The 14,411-nt window shown below is 37.4% G+C and overlaps 1 protein-coding gene across 2 annotated transcripts in view; it reads right to left on the reverse strand.

Annotated features, from left to right (window-relative positions):
* Nucleotides 1–4,839: 4,839 nt before the first annotated feature.
* The window catches only part of LOC136838680 (brain tumor protein-like), a 53,257-nt gene continuing 43,685 nt past the window's right edge, over nucleotides 4,840–14,411 (reverse strand). For both annotated transcript variants that reach the window (XM_067104074.1, XM_067104084.1), the window contains exons 3-4: nucleotides 12,167–14,370; nucleotides 4,840–11,708 (exon numbers count right to left, since the gene is read on the reverse strand). In XM_067104074.1, the coding sequence (XP_066960175.1) occupies nucleotides 11,412–11,708; nucleotides 12,167–14,370 (2,501 nt within the window). In that variant the 3' untranslated portion in view covers nucleotides 4,840–11,411. The remainder of the gene's footprint in view (nucleotides 11,709–12,166; nucleotides 14,371–14,411) is intronic.

Here is a 14,411-nt window from a genome sequence, read left to right on the forward strand (position 1 = left end):
CTATTGTTTCAATATGTTTGTGATTCCACATGCATTGTGAATTTTTCTTATGTGTAACTGCATGTCTTAGTGAGTATGAAAAAATTTTAATTTTGTGAATATCTTTTAACATACAGTATTTGTCAAAAAGGGTGCCATTGCTTGTTCTCAAGATGTATTGTCTTGAAGATACAGCAGTTATTCTTCCTCATATTACCTTGTTTCTGAATTTTGCTGAGATCTTATTTTTTGTTAGGTTAAGTTATTTATACAGCCAGGGTTAAATTTTTTTTATATTACTGTATAGTTAATGTTGGCTGTTTATTTTGCAGTTTCTTTTGAATGATCTGGTTATATTAATTTAGACGAGTCAGATCACCAGGGGTCTTTTGTTTAGTGGGTTGGTTAGAAGAAAGTAAAATAGTATTTTCTGTAGCTTTTGTAATGAACATAGTGATGAATTTGCTATGTCCTCTGAAGCACTGATATATTTTCCAGTCTGCTCTGTAGAGATTCTAGTAAAGACCACGTGTAATTACGCTGCTTTGCAGATAAGAGGAAATTGGTAACTTCTGCAGATTTCATCAAATACAGTGTTCCAATCTAACTTGTCTACAATATAATACAGTAGTAACACAAGCAAAGTTCAACCGATGGAAAGATTTCCATGAGTTCAAGAAAAATGTGTACATGTGCAGTCCAGCATTTTCTGCCGTGGCCCCAGATTGGACAGTGAGCATTAAAATATGTTATTAACAACTGTAACTATAAATTACTAAGGCTTGTGGGAAACTAAAGTTGTAATTCTTATTTGGTTGTTTGTATGAATTAATTGCGGAAGTGTCAATTTAGAGTTTTATAGCCAAGATGAAGAAAATCAGAAAAATTTATGGGTATTGTGTCACAGATAACTTTTAATGTACCGTACATATTTTACAGTTTCTAAGTCGTTTTCTTCAGGGTTTGAGAAAGATGCTAGTATACAGTTAATAACTGAAGGGATTGTGTTGTTTCTAAATTGTAAACATACCGCAACTGAATGATGTTCTCTAAGGGGGTGTGGGATTTCTCCAAGGTCTTCAAGGGTTTTGTGTTGACATTTTACTGGAGGATTTAGTTATTGGAGATGTATGTGAAAAGTCATGTTTTGGGGATTTTCAAGTGTTTTACTTCTAACTTTGTTATAATTTGAATAATCTTTTTTACTTTCAATATTTTATCTTTTCCATTTTCATTTGATAGTTTTACTTCAGAGTTTGTTATCATTTGAATTACCTTTATATCAACACTTTCTCATTTCCATTTTGATTTGATGTTTAGGGATACTCATTTTATTATTAGCTTCACTTTTATTCCTGATTTTTTCTAAGAATAAGTCTACAATAGGTAATAATCATCTCTAACAAATGAGTACTGTAACCTGAAAATACTAATGACTGACAAAATTTATTGTTAACTGGTGATGGGGTAATTTTTTCTTGTATCTGCCTTCTGCAATACACTCCTTTCTTGTTTGAGTGGTATTTCAGATTATGTTGCTGTTTGTTTTTTTGCCTAAAGGAAATGGAACTGCTTTTTTTTTTATTTCAATGTAATTATATAGTTTAATGTTGCATGTCATTTTTGGTCTTGATACGGCTGGTGGTATTATCTATTGTTAATGCATATTATGCATTTTTATAGGATGGATGAAAAGTGGTCTTCAGCAGTGTTATGGCCAGTGACACTTCATATTAGGGGAAGTAGCATTTTCTCAGGTTTTTTTTTTATTTCTTTTTTACGTCTTGAGATTCAGTCAAGAGTTGGCTGTTTAAGTTCTTATACAGTATTAATGTTTTGGCTATCGACTTTTGTTTTTCCAGCTCTTATATTAATGTTTTGGCTTTCTAATTTTTTTTTTTCCATGTTGGACATAGCAACATAAGGATTCAGGTCTGCAATCTTATTGGTTCTTTCTAGATGTGGTTTTCATTATATATTTAATACTGACACTAGATTTGGGAAACCTGGCTTGTTTGGGCTGTTTTTGTACAAAGATTTTTCCCTGCATCAAGTACTACTTCCCATTGACTCTTAACTCAGTTTCGCTGCTTTTAGTGCCATTCCTATTCTACAGTTAATAGCTTTAACTCATTATATATGTAATATGTGCATTCTTTGGATCTTGCATAATGTGAAAGTCCACAGAAGTCCACAGTTGATGCATATACTGCAGTGATGATGCAGGGCCAATCGGTGGGATGATCATAAGACCCACTAGCTGTACATTAATACTTTTTTTTGTTAATATTGGACCAATGATTGATCTTTATAACTTTGCTGTATTGTAAACTTTTTTTTCTGCTGGGGATCTGATGTATCTGTAGGTCATGGATGGTATTGTATCATAATTTCGATGATTCCAGTAATAGTTTTTCTCATAAATTTTTTTAGGGGGATTGCAAAACTCATCAGTGGAAAAGACCACTCTGACCTAATTGCTCATGGACATGACAATATTTTTTTAAGCTTCCTGTAGATTTATTTTTCACGGTACTGTATACAGTAATGCTGGTTATAGTGTCATTTCATGTTCCTGTATAATGGTGATTATGGTAAGATTTTGAAGTTAATACTTGTATGTAGTAAGTTAAGAAATGGTAAACAACAAACTAAAGTCACAAGGACAGGTTGGAGTTAGCCAAAAATTTTCTAAGGTCTACATGGCTGCAGATGATGTCATCAGTCTCAAAGGGTTAAGCAAATTGTTATTGTTACTTTGCTGCATCGGGTTTCATTAGTTTGGAAAGCAGTTGATTGAACTTCTGTGGTTGCTTCAGTCAACTAGATTCATTTGTTCTTTGTGATGTGAAATATTAATGTTTAAATCACAGATTTGTTCTCTAACATGTTGAAGGGAGTTTTGTTCTGAAACAAAGAATCTACACCAGTTACCTACAACAGATTTATTGCTGAAATGGCACTTTTTGTATCTGCTTGAAAGCAAGCCTCTTTAATTTGGATACTTGCATCATACCTAGTATAGTGGTTTCATGTAGGATACCCTTCCACCCAACTATATGACTTACAGGGAGTGAAGATTCTATGTATTCTGTACACAAAATAAAAACTATGGACATGTTCTAAGATTTTAGGGCGATTAGCTTACCCTCTCTTTACAGGTGAAGACTGCTACCCAATTCTACCCTCCTTAATGTTTGTGTCATCAAAGAAAGTGGAATATGGAAAAGGTAGGGAAGCATAGCTAATTTAAAGGAAAATACTAAGGGGAGAGCTACAATTCAGATCTTGGTAGTTGCTATCCTAAGCCCTGGCAAACGGTAAGATGCTGGGAAATTTATTTTTAACATGCCAAACCATCATTTTGTGATTCTTACCATAAGTAAATATAAATTTTGTGCACAGAAGTCTATGCACATGCTCAAAGATTTTGGTTCTTATCCTTTTTCAGGGGTGATGAAAAGTAGAAGAAATACAACTTGAATAGATGCATAAAAGAAATCAAATTGGAATACTGCAAAATCCCATCAGTACTGCTCTGCATGCTACAAGAGGCACATTATAGATACCACCCCCTGAAAGTGGGGACTGTGTTCTGTAGACATCTTACCAAGTATCTGAAATTTGGCTTCTGCTTTACCCTCCTGAACGAGACATGCTTCTTTAGTTCAGTCAGGGTCTGACCTACCAAATCATTAGTGCCTGACTCACTGCCACCCAAAAGATTCTGTATTCCTAAGGATGATGACAACCCTTAAAAAGTGTAGTCTCTCCTTACTTTATATGTCATGGCTTCATTTGAGCATCATCATATTGTGGAGAGTAATGAGATGGAACTTTTTTCTTTTTGTCATTTACTTTTGTAGTTATTAAGAGTAGTTATATTTATTAATAGGTTTTTAGGTATTTTGAGCACCTCCCTAGCCAGGGGAAGACCCTGTCTCTCCGATAGATGTAAAATATTTACATTTGATTTAATAATGCTTTGTGGTAGGCCAGTTTTAATATTTTACTATTTCACAAGTTCCTAAACTTCAGTGATCAACTGACTTTTTACATATTCTAGTTTGCTTACTGTTAACCTTTTTGCATTATTGTTTTTAAAAGTTTACAGCCAAATATTTCAGCACCCAACTATTGTTAAGTTTTCAGAATTATAGTTTCATATTTCTCTTGAAAGCATCATATGGCTGTGATTGAGCATTCTGTTGACAATTCATTTACAATTTATTTAATGTACCAATTTTAGGATTTTGTCAGTGTTAAGTTAAACATTAGAGGAGGAACATTATCAATAAATACTTGAGCTGTGATTTTGATAATTGTCTCAAAGTTTAAGTCTTAAAGGACTGATTATAATGCCACAATCAAGCAAAGGAATTGCCAAACTTTACACACTACAACTTGCCATTCAGTCAAAACCCATCTACAAGGGTTGTAGAGTAACAACAAAGTAGCAATACAGTAGTTTTTGGTCATATTGGTCCCCCATGTTCAAGTTTGGTCAAATTGCTAGATTCTGAACTTCAAAGCCCAAAGGGACCATATTTATAATCTTTAGATGCAGGAATATTTAACTTACAAATTATTAAGGACACTGTCCAGCATCTTAATAGTTTCAAAACAAAGTTTTTCTGTAGGGAACAGTCATAAAGAACACTGTATTTCTGTATTGTACAAATGTTTTCTACCAATTGTAGTTCTAGTCTCCATACAAAAAAAAAAATATGGATATCAGCATATATGCTTTCCTATCCATCTACATTATAATGAAAATCATCAATTTTTCTCTCAATTGTTCCTAAGGTATAACAACCTCCTGATAAACACATTTTAATTTAAAGGTATATAAAAAAGCAGTTTTACAGTCAAACAAAATACTTTATTGAAATTCTCTAGGTTAGCCATTACAGCATTCAACAAAACTTGCGCCATGAAAGACGATAAAATATTTCTAAATATTTCTTTGTGAAGGCAATAGTAAGAATTTAAAACAAAAACAAAAAGGAAAAATTAAATAAAAGTATCCTCAGAGTATGATTAGGATAGATGATGAAATTCAATGAAATGATAAAAGTATGGGGCCATTCCGGTAAATAAACTACAACAAAATTGTATACAATAAACATGGTGAATTACATATGGAAGTTGATTTAGTTTTCCTGCCATAAATGAAAAAATTAAGAGTATTCATTTCTCAACGATATCCTTTCAAAAGAAAATAAAAATTAAAAACAATAGCAATTTGCACTTGCTACAAAAATTCTCTCAAAATTTGCTTAGTATAGCCTTATAAAACATCTGTGTAACAGTAAAACAACTTTTAACCTGAAACTAGTGATCAAAAGAGGACACAATGACTGCAAGTACAAATGACTGACATTTTGAAATGCTTCACTGTATATGCAGTATGCAAGGACAGCAACCACTTCAAATAACCTGAACTGTAGTAATGAAGCCTGTTTTCATACAAATCCTGCACCTACATCACTCTTCAGTACTTCAGTAAAAAGACAGGAACACATCATTTTAACTATATCAGCTTCCATCCATGTAACTCTCTACCTGTCTTCAGATCAACTATTGAGACACTTGATTTACTTATATCTTTGGTAAAAAACTAAAAGTAAAGTGAAGGTGACCAAAGTGTACATACATAACCATAATACCTAAAAAATATACAAATTGCAAAAATGTGAATATACCCTATAAGACTTAAGAAATTTAGAAAAATAAACACTTAAAATTTGTACACTCCCTACTTTGTGTATGCCATGTTTGTTGACCATAGAGATTCTATACTTAGATTCCGTAACACACTGGCCTAACTCTCACCAGTAACTCTTGGTAAGGATATAAGAGACAGCACTATCGATTAGTTTGGAATGGTCCCTTCACCAGCCTGCTTTGATGGCAAGTAGAATTAAAAATAATAACCAACACATGCGCCAGCAGGTTAATTGAAGAAATTATAATTATGTTTTGGATCACTCAATATGTATATATGTATATATATAGTATAAAAGCGCAAAACATGTTGGCGCTTTAAGGTCAGGGTTACCAACAACTAAAGGGTGGTGGGAAGGTTTCATTAACCTTGGAATGAATTATCGATAAAATAAATAAATATTGTATGGGAGATATCGAAACAAAATGCACAATGTTTTTACAATTTTAACAAATGTCTCCATGGACAATTTAGTCTCATTACAAATGGTTATTAGAACTAGTTGCTGAAGTGTGAAGGGTTATGAAAGGCATAGGAAGATAGTCTTTCTCTGGGATGGTTAACAACCCCAAAGGTGAAGAAAGATAAAGAGGTTGGGGGGGGAGCATAACTTGGGTGTTTCAGACAGTGCCTCAACGCATCACCAAATAGTCCTGCAGCAAAGGTGCTTAACACATCAACAATGAAGGTGGGCCAGGGGGGACGTGTGTCTGTCCTCACTTATGGCAGCTGGTGCTTCACTGTTCCCCAGCCTACATCTTGGAAGACCAACAACTCCAAGCACTTAATGCTTGGTCTGGGAGCACTTAGGGTGTGTTGCGGGGAGGACAGTCTATACCAAGTAGCGTTTATTGGAACCAATGTTTAATAAAATAACAAAAAACTCAACTTATGGTGCCAGGATGAACTACCGCAAAGGGGGCAATGACCCTGCTGTGCTGCTGTCACTACTGGGTCAGTCAACACACCCCGTGGCCCACCTTACTTTTTACAATATCAGGGTTAATAACAAGAGGTTTAAAACAAGTCCAAGATTGATTCTGTAACAGCTCTCATATATCAAAATAAACTGAAACTTTTTGAACAACTGACAGACATGGCATTTTCTTGTGTAAGACATAGTATATGAATATATAATGCATTTGCATACTACGGGACCATTTAAGTGGGTAACATGAGTTATGTATGACTGTAATTGACACACTTGGACCTTAAACAATATCAACATGGTTACAAACACAGATCTCTACAAAAGCTGCCGTAAACACTGTACACAGAGTAGTTACTGGCACCGCCCTAGCCTTGTTGGGGGCGGCAGAGTCAAGATGAGCAAAGGAGGCTTCCGAGTTTTTTTCTTCTATTTTGTTTTTCTCCTTTTAAAATTCAACAGACCAACACATCCTTTGCCAAATAGGCTCACTTAAGTACACATTTTGATTTCTCGAGGCTCAATACTAGGAAGAGGAAACTTGCTCATCCTGTCTCTGGGTTCTGGTCATGACTTTTTTTTCCTGATGCTTTGGACTAGGCACAATAATGATTAACTACTGCTTTGTGAACAAAAGAGGTTCATATAGCAAAAATAGCAACACACATCTGGTGGGCACAAAGACTGGTCATGAGGAAAGCTAAGAGGCAGCAGCATAAAACCCAAGACCAGCCTGTGGCCCAATCTACAAGCAGCGCTACTACAAAAGTAACATGATACAAACAGATAGAAAAAACAGCAAAAATAGTGGAATGTTTCATCTCTGGTAAGTAGTTAACGTGTCAACAGCAGAGAACTGGGTATGATACTCTTAACGTTAGTAGAAAAGCAGAGGGGCGCAGGGCGGGTCAAGACGGTGCAAGGCATAATACTGGTGGCCGCCCTACCCCCTCCGTCTGGGCCCGCGGGCTCACCAACCCACCGCCCGCCCACAACTACACATTCTTTTGGACTGTAGAAAGGTGAAAAAATAGACTTTGGAACTCCTTTTTTTAAGTAGATACGAACGAAGTCATGCTTCAGAAAGGCCAATGGAAGTGGTGAAGAAATGATCAAACTATGTTGTAGTGTCCCAAATATCACTGGTGTAATGTGACTAAAATTGGTCACAGATGAAATGTAGCTCTAGGCATAGTTTGTGGCACCAAGGAAGGATAAACATTTCAAGAGTCAACAACTGGAATGTTGGCTGCAAATATCAACAAAGACCATGAGGGCAATTTGACAGGTAACTTTTGTGCGTCTGCCAGGAGGGTTATGCCATTTCATCTGAACCTAAGGGACAGTCCGAGAGTGAAAGACGAAGGGGAAGCCCCCTCAGTACTACACTAAGTCCGCCTTAACTTATGGGTTGTTGATCTACACAGCACAGCGAGCACTAACTATAAGTGGCATGCAACTACCCAATATACACCCCTCTGACCTGACCTTTCCTGGGACTGCATCTAAGCTCACTACTTTTAATGTCACAGCCTCCAAACAAGGGGGGGTGGCTATAGGGCATGTCACCAGGAGCTGTTAAAAGTTGAAGGGGTGCAGAGGGCAGCTACTAGCCCCGCACCATTGATGCCTTATGCCACCAAGACTAGGCCCGGCAGACCCAGGCAGACTGGCTGGCCAGCCGGGCCTTGACTAGTCTACTGAGGGACCCAATAAGCTCCTGGAGGGTTCTCACAGATGGGAGAACTCCACTGCAAGAGAAACCAGGCAGCTGGAGGGACCAGACAGCTCCACTAGTGTCTACACAGTAGTATCAACAAAAGATATGTATTGTCCAAGCCATTCAGTGCTCCCTTGCAACACAGTGACTGGCTACAAGAAATTTGAAGGTAACATTTAATGCTTGTGTGCTACCTAATACAGTTAACTAACTGGCAACAAACTTGTTGACGCAATTCCAAACATTATACGTTGATCCATCTTTCACTGTATTGGGAAAGCAAGCATTACCACAAAGGCCGTGTATGTGCTGTTATAACACCTCTATTATGCCATAAAAAGTTAAAAGAAACTATTAAGTACAAGCCGGCACTTTCACTAACAACCCACGTCTATATGCCAGACATTGGATAACAACCAGGTACAAAGAAAAAAAAACTGCTTCCTGCAAGTGACAAAAAACAACAAATTCCCACGACTTCACAGGAAACCTTTCTTTTTTAACTTTCATGAGTAAATGGCTAGTACATTACAAAAATTCTAACTCCAGTGAATGAATAATAAACAGTTTTTAACAGTTAAACAAGCTTACAGTTTACCCAGCTTGGCACAACTCCTATGGCCAAATTCTGAACACTGAAAACTAACAACCGTTTCAATGTAGCACTTAACAAAATGTGATTCTGCATTTACAATTCAATCTACACACAATAGACCTGTTTCTGATAGCAGAAATTCACCAATACCAAATTCAATTGTGCCCTGTAGTTGTTACAGCTGTAACATTAAGAAAAACAATCTGACTTTGTGCTGAGATTTTGCAACCTTTCTATTTTGAAGAAGTAGAAGGAGGAGGAGGAGACAAGAAGTTTCCTCCTCCAATTCCACACAAAGAACGAGGTGTGTGAGTGTGGCACAATCACAACACAGTCACGACCTTAAGGACTAAAACACTGCAAAACACTGGTAAGGCATGATGATGATCTCTCAGGGAAAGGTCACAAGTTGGTTTAGTTAACATTAGCCATCCTAGGAGGCAGGGTTACAACAGGTTGAGCTTTGTATTACACTACTTGAAGCAGATACAAAAAAGGCAAGATAGGGTATAGTGATTACAACAATGGTACTCAATTTCTACCTAACATAGTGAGCTAGTCTAGATAGATATATATATATCAACAGGTAAGGGCAATAAGGGCATATTAATCCGGTTGAAACCACAAAGATATGCAGGAAACCCTAAGCCAAGCCTGAATGACATGACCAAGATGTGGTTGGAATATTACCTGCAATGTGGTTGTAGTGCTTCCGTTACTATAAGGACAGAATTTGATTTCTGTTCTACATGTGTTTCAAGAGTTTAAGACAGTATGCATTTAATTTAAAGTTCAACTGTCACTGTAGAAAACATCACCAAAGTTATAGTATCACCTGTAATTTAGTTTGGCCCCCAGTTTTTCTTAAAGTGCTGTTTCACAAAAATTTTAGTTATGCAAGTACAAAGATAAATATTTCAGGCAATGACTTCCTCTGACTTTGATTGTCATACTTGGGTTAATTAATAAAAGCAAATCTGGGCAAGTTAAACATCTCTAGAAACACCAGTAACTAATTTTGATATATATTCGTCAGCAAACATTGTGAAAAAGGTATAACAAGTGAGTAGCAAACTTTTGGATGGCTCAACATGTAACTTGTCAATACTATTGACTCATAAAACAATCAATGTATCCATTCTGATAAACGGAATACTTGTAAAAAAGGAAACAATTTCCATACTTTTCATAAAATAAACTAAAACATTTTCTCTTTAAAAACAAAAGACAGACATCCCAAAAACTTATATAAAACTGTTGGCTCCCACAGAGCCAAGGGACTGGCCAACCGGCCCACTTATCGACTGAGAATCTAACTACTTCCCAGCCAACGTAGTTGTTAATGCTAGGATCATCATCATCATCATCAGGGTAATTGGCTGGTATGTCAGGCTACAGTAATCTTGCTTTTACCAAGAACCATAACAGCCTACCCTTTCATGCACTACTTGCCTGTAGCTCTCATGCACAATTCCTTATAACTAACAAATGCAGTAGAACAATAATGGGTGAGTTTTTCTTCTTTCCAGCTGTGGCTAAAGTACATGGTGCCACACCCGAGAGATGCTACCACTACAGAGAGGGGGGGGGAGGGTAGAGTAGTGCCATCAGACCTTCAATTTTTTTTTGTTTGGTGGCACTCCACTCCCATAACTTTATTATAACCTCAATAAATTACTGCACATAAATATGAAAATAAAAGAAACTTGAACAAAACCAAAAACAAAATACCATGAGCAGGTTATCCAAAAACAAAACTTAAATCCTTAATGGCACAACTATGACAGTAGATGCAACAAATAGAAAATTTTGAAATAAACTCTTAAGTCCACTGAATAAGTTATGTACATGACTATTGGCAGTTGAAAAAAAATTCATATATATAAAATAGAAAACCTACTTCAACATAAAATGCGAGTAAATGTAGAAGTGACTTGTATTAACAGGTATCTAAGCCCATTTAATGGTAACTGCTGATACCCAAGTACACTGGTAACTGACCTCTAAGCCTACACAAGGAAGGCAGGCAGGCAGGCAGGCATCAGCCACACATTTTGACTAGGGGGGCAGACATGGGCCTGGCATCTGCCCCTGAGAGTACAAACAACTGCAACCACCGTATTAAAAATAGACTATATGAAGGAACAGAGACAACACGGCTACCTGGCCTCCCACCCACAAAATGAGCACTAGTGGTCTCACTGTTACTTGCCTGGCCACTGATCACTTGTGGGTGAGTGGTGAGGTCATCAGTATATGAGGTTAAGTGTCCTGTCACTGTGTATGGGTGTATGTGTGCGTGTATCACACTCATTTTAACATGCCAAACAATGTATAAACATGCCTTCACTGATAATTTAAGTGTTGGCTCTGACATTGTCTTTCAACTTTTTTAATATTATTACAACCTAATTGGAAAATGCACCACTGAAACTGTAGGCAAAATACGTCATCACCCGTCTCACATATGTGGGGGAGGGACCTGCAGGTAGCGGTACACATACAGTCGGTAATCCTTGGAGGCCAACACTACTGAGCCATCATCCATCAATGCAACATCAAAGCATTGGGCATGCTTGACTTTCGACTCGTATGCAGACACAAGCTGACCATCTTGCGTGAACAGTGTCAAGTTAAAATTATTATGGTTGTCAGCAATCAGAACTTCTCCTTGGCTGTTAATCCCAACACCAATAGGATAATTTGTTATTCCTTCACCACCTATTTGTCGCAGATACTGACCTTCATAATTGAACACCTGCAAAAAAAAAAAAAAAATTATAATGGCTAACCATAAATTTTGAAATATAATTATTACAATAGGTAGTTGGAAATTCACTTTGCTATGTGAATTTCTCATTAGTATGACAGTTTGCTGGGTATTATGCAAGATAAATTATTTTAGTGCTTACAGAGGAAGGAATAATATGAATATCACATAATCTACTCAATTTCCTTTTTCATTTTATCACCCACCTCTAGTTTCTCCAAAAAATTTTTTACAAGAGCAATAAAGAAGGCACAAAGGCAAAAGCATGGACTCTTCTAACCATTTTAAATTAATAGCTTTTCAAGTTGACAAATCTTTGAAAAATTTTCCTTTAAATACCATATTTTAAGTTTATGCAAGCTCTACCTTGATAACTTCTGATGCATTGTAAACTCACAAATGTTACTAATTTAGGAAATAACCCAAGCATGAAGAGAAATACTAACCTTGACACAATGGGCTCTGTTGTCTGATATGAATATTTCTTGCTTGTCATTAACAACAACTCCATTAGGGAACTCCAGATGGTTGGGGCAATTGAACTGGTGAAGAACAGTGCCAAACTGATCAAATATGATAACCCTCATCACTTTGCATTCAACTACAATTATTCGACCTTTGTGATCAACTGTTACCCCCCTTGGGTAGCAAAGTGTATTGGCGCCAAATTTCCTAACAAACTGTCCATACTGGTTGTAGATCTGAATCTGATGTGTAGGAGACCGCTCTGTTACAATGATGTCACCACTGGTTCGTACAACTGCAACTCTATTGGGGTATAATAGCTGGCCATCTCGTTTTCCACATTCCCCAAACTGGAATTTAAAACGTCCTTCCTTATCAAATATTTGAATTCTATGGTTGTTGGTGTCTGCTACAATGATGTCATTCTGAGCATTGACAGCCACACCACTGGGTTCTGTAAACTGACCTTCTAACACCCCGAACTCACCAAACTTGCAGTGGTAAATCATCTTCTGCCGTTTTATTTGAGAACGGGGAGGAAAAATAGAGCATGACAGAAGTTTGTGGGACAGATCATGCAGAACTGGATCTGGAGCACTAACTCCATTCACAGGTTCTTGGTTAAATACACCTTCCCCTCCTCCGCAGCTCCATTTCTCATATGATGATAAACCATTCAAATTCAGATCTCCCAAACTAGTGGAGAATGGTCCCATATTCTGGGATGAGCTGAACCTCTTGGATAACAGTGATGACAACTGACTGTTGTTGTATGGACGTTCAAGTATTCCATTCAAATTACCACTAACACTAGTGTTAAGCCCGCTAGAGAGGCCGTTGGTCAAGCCATTTGTTAATCCATTAACGAGTCCATTGCTCAGATTGTGAGACAAACTTGTTCCCAAGCTGTTGGCTAAGCTTGTAGAAACACCATTAGAGAGCTGGCTATTGCTCAGTTGGCCATTTGATAAACTTTGGCCATTAGTCATTGGTTGGCCATTGCTCAGACTTCCATTTAAGCCATTAGCTAAATTTAGTCCTGAAAGTCCATTCAAGCAACTGTTGATACTGTTCATACTACTTACTGAATTGGAAGAATTGGGTCTTGCAATTGGAGGTAATTTTGTAGGTCCAACTTGTATATCTGAAGCAGATCGAATATATCCAAATGTATTCCTTACACCAACTTGAATGGCAGGAAAATTACTTACAAATTCAAGATCACTGACATTCTGCATTCCCAAGTCAAAATTTTTCCCCATTTGCTCGGAAAGTTTTCCTTCAATAAGTTTGCGAAACATAAGTACTTCAGTGGTGTTAGCATATTTCCTTAATTTATCGATAAACTCACAAATAGATAACAATTTATCAACACTCTCCTGAGCCTTTTGAGCAAATACCGAGAGGGAAACTTGTTTGGCATGATAAAGAGAATCCAGTTCCCGCAATAGCTCTGTCTTGCGCTCTTCTACCATTGTTGTGTAGAATGTAAATGTGTCGTGAATTTCAGATTGGGCTTTTTCATACTGCTGCTGAAGACGTGATGATGAACCTTCAACTGACTTGACACAGCTGCGGAGATCAGCAGCTCGAGAACGACCATCTTCCATGGCATGGCAGATTTGATCTAGATGGCGGGGTGCGGCATCATTCAAGGTTTCCAATTCATGCAAACCTTTTGGATGGTCTAAGACTGTACACTCAATACAAACTGGAGAACTACATGTGACACAAAAATACTTTAAAGTTTCCCCTTTGTGGGTTAAGCAAGTGACTGGTCGCTCATCTCTTTGGGCCAGTTCAGCCAAGGTAACTACCCTGTGGCCCTCAAAGCAATGCATATATTGGTGAGCCATGACACAGTGTGGACAAAGAAGCTTGGCACAATCCAAACAACGAGCAACAGCAGCAACGTCCCGGCTCTTGCAAGCTGTACAAGAGGCTGGTTCATCCACAGGCGTTTCTAGTAAACGATGTAGAGCATAATCTGGTAAGAGCAATGGAGGAGGAGCAGTTGTCACTGCCTGACACTGAGGGCACACCAATCGTTCTCCACCATCACAAACTTTCTCTAAGCACCCCAAACAAAAGACGTGTAAGCAGGACAACACACGTGGCAGAACATACGTATCATTACATATTCCACAAACTGTAGCAACTGGAGAACTCCGTCCTACAATGGAACCTGAAAGAGAAAATGCCATACATTAACATGGCAAAACCCCA

This window comes from Macrobrachium rosenbergii, chromosome 1 (assembly GCF_040412425.1).
Source record: "Macrobrachium rosenbergii isolate ZJJX-2024 chromosome 1, ASM4041242v1, whole genome shotgun sequence".
Lineage (NCBI taxonomy): Eukaryota > Metazoa > Arthropoda > Malacostraca > Decapoda > Palaemonidae > Macrobrachium > Macrobrachium rosenbergii.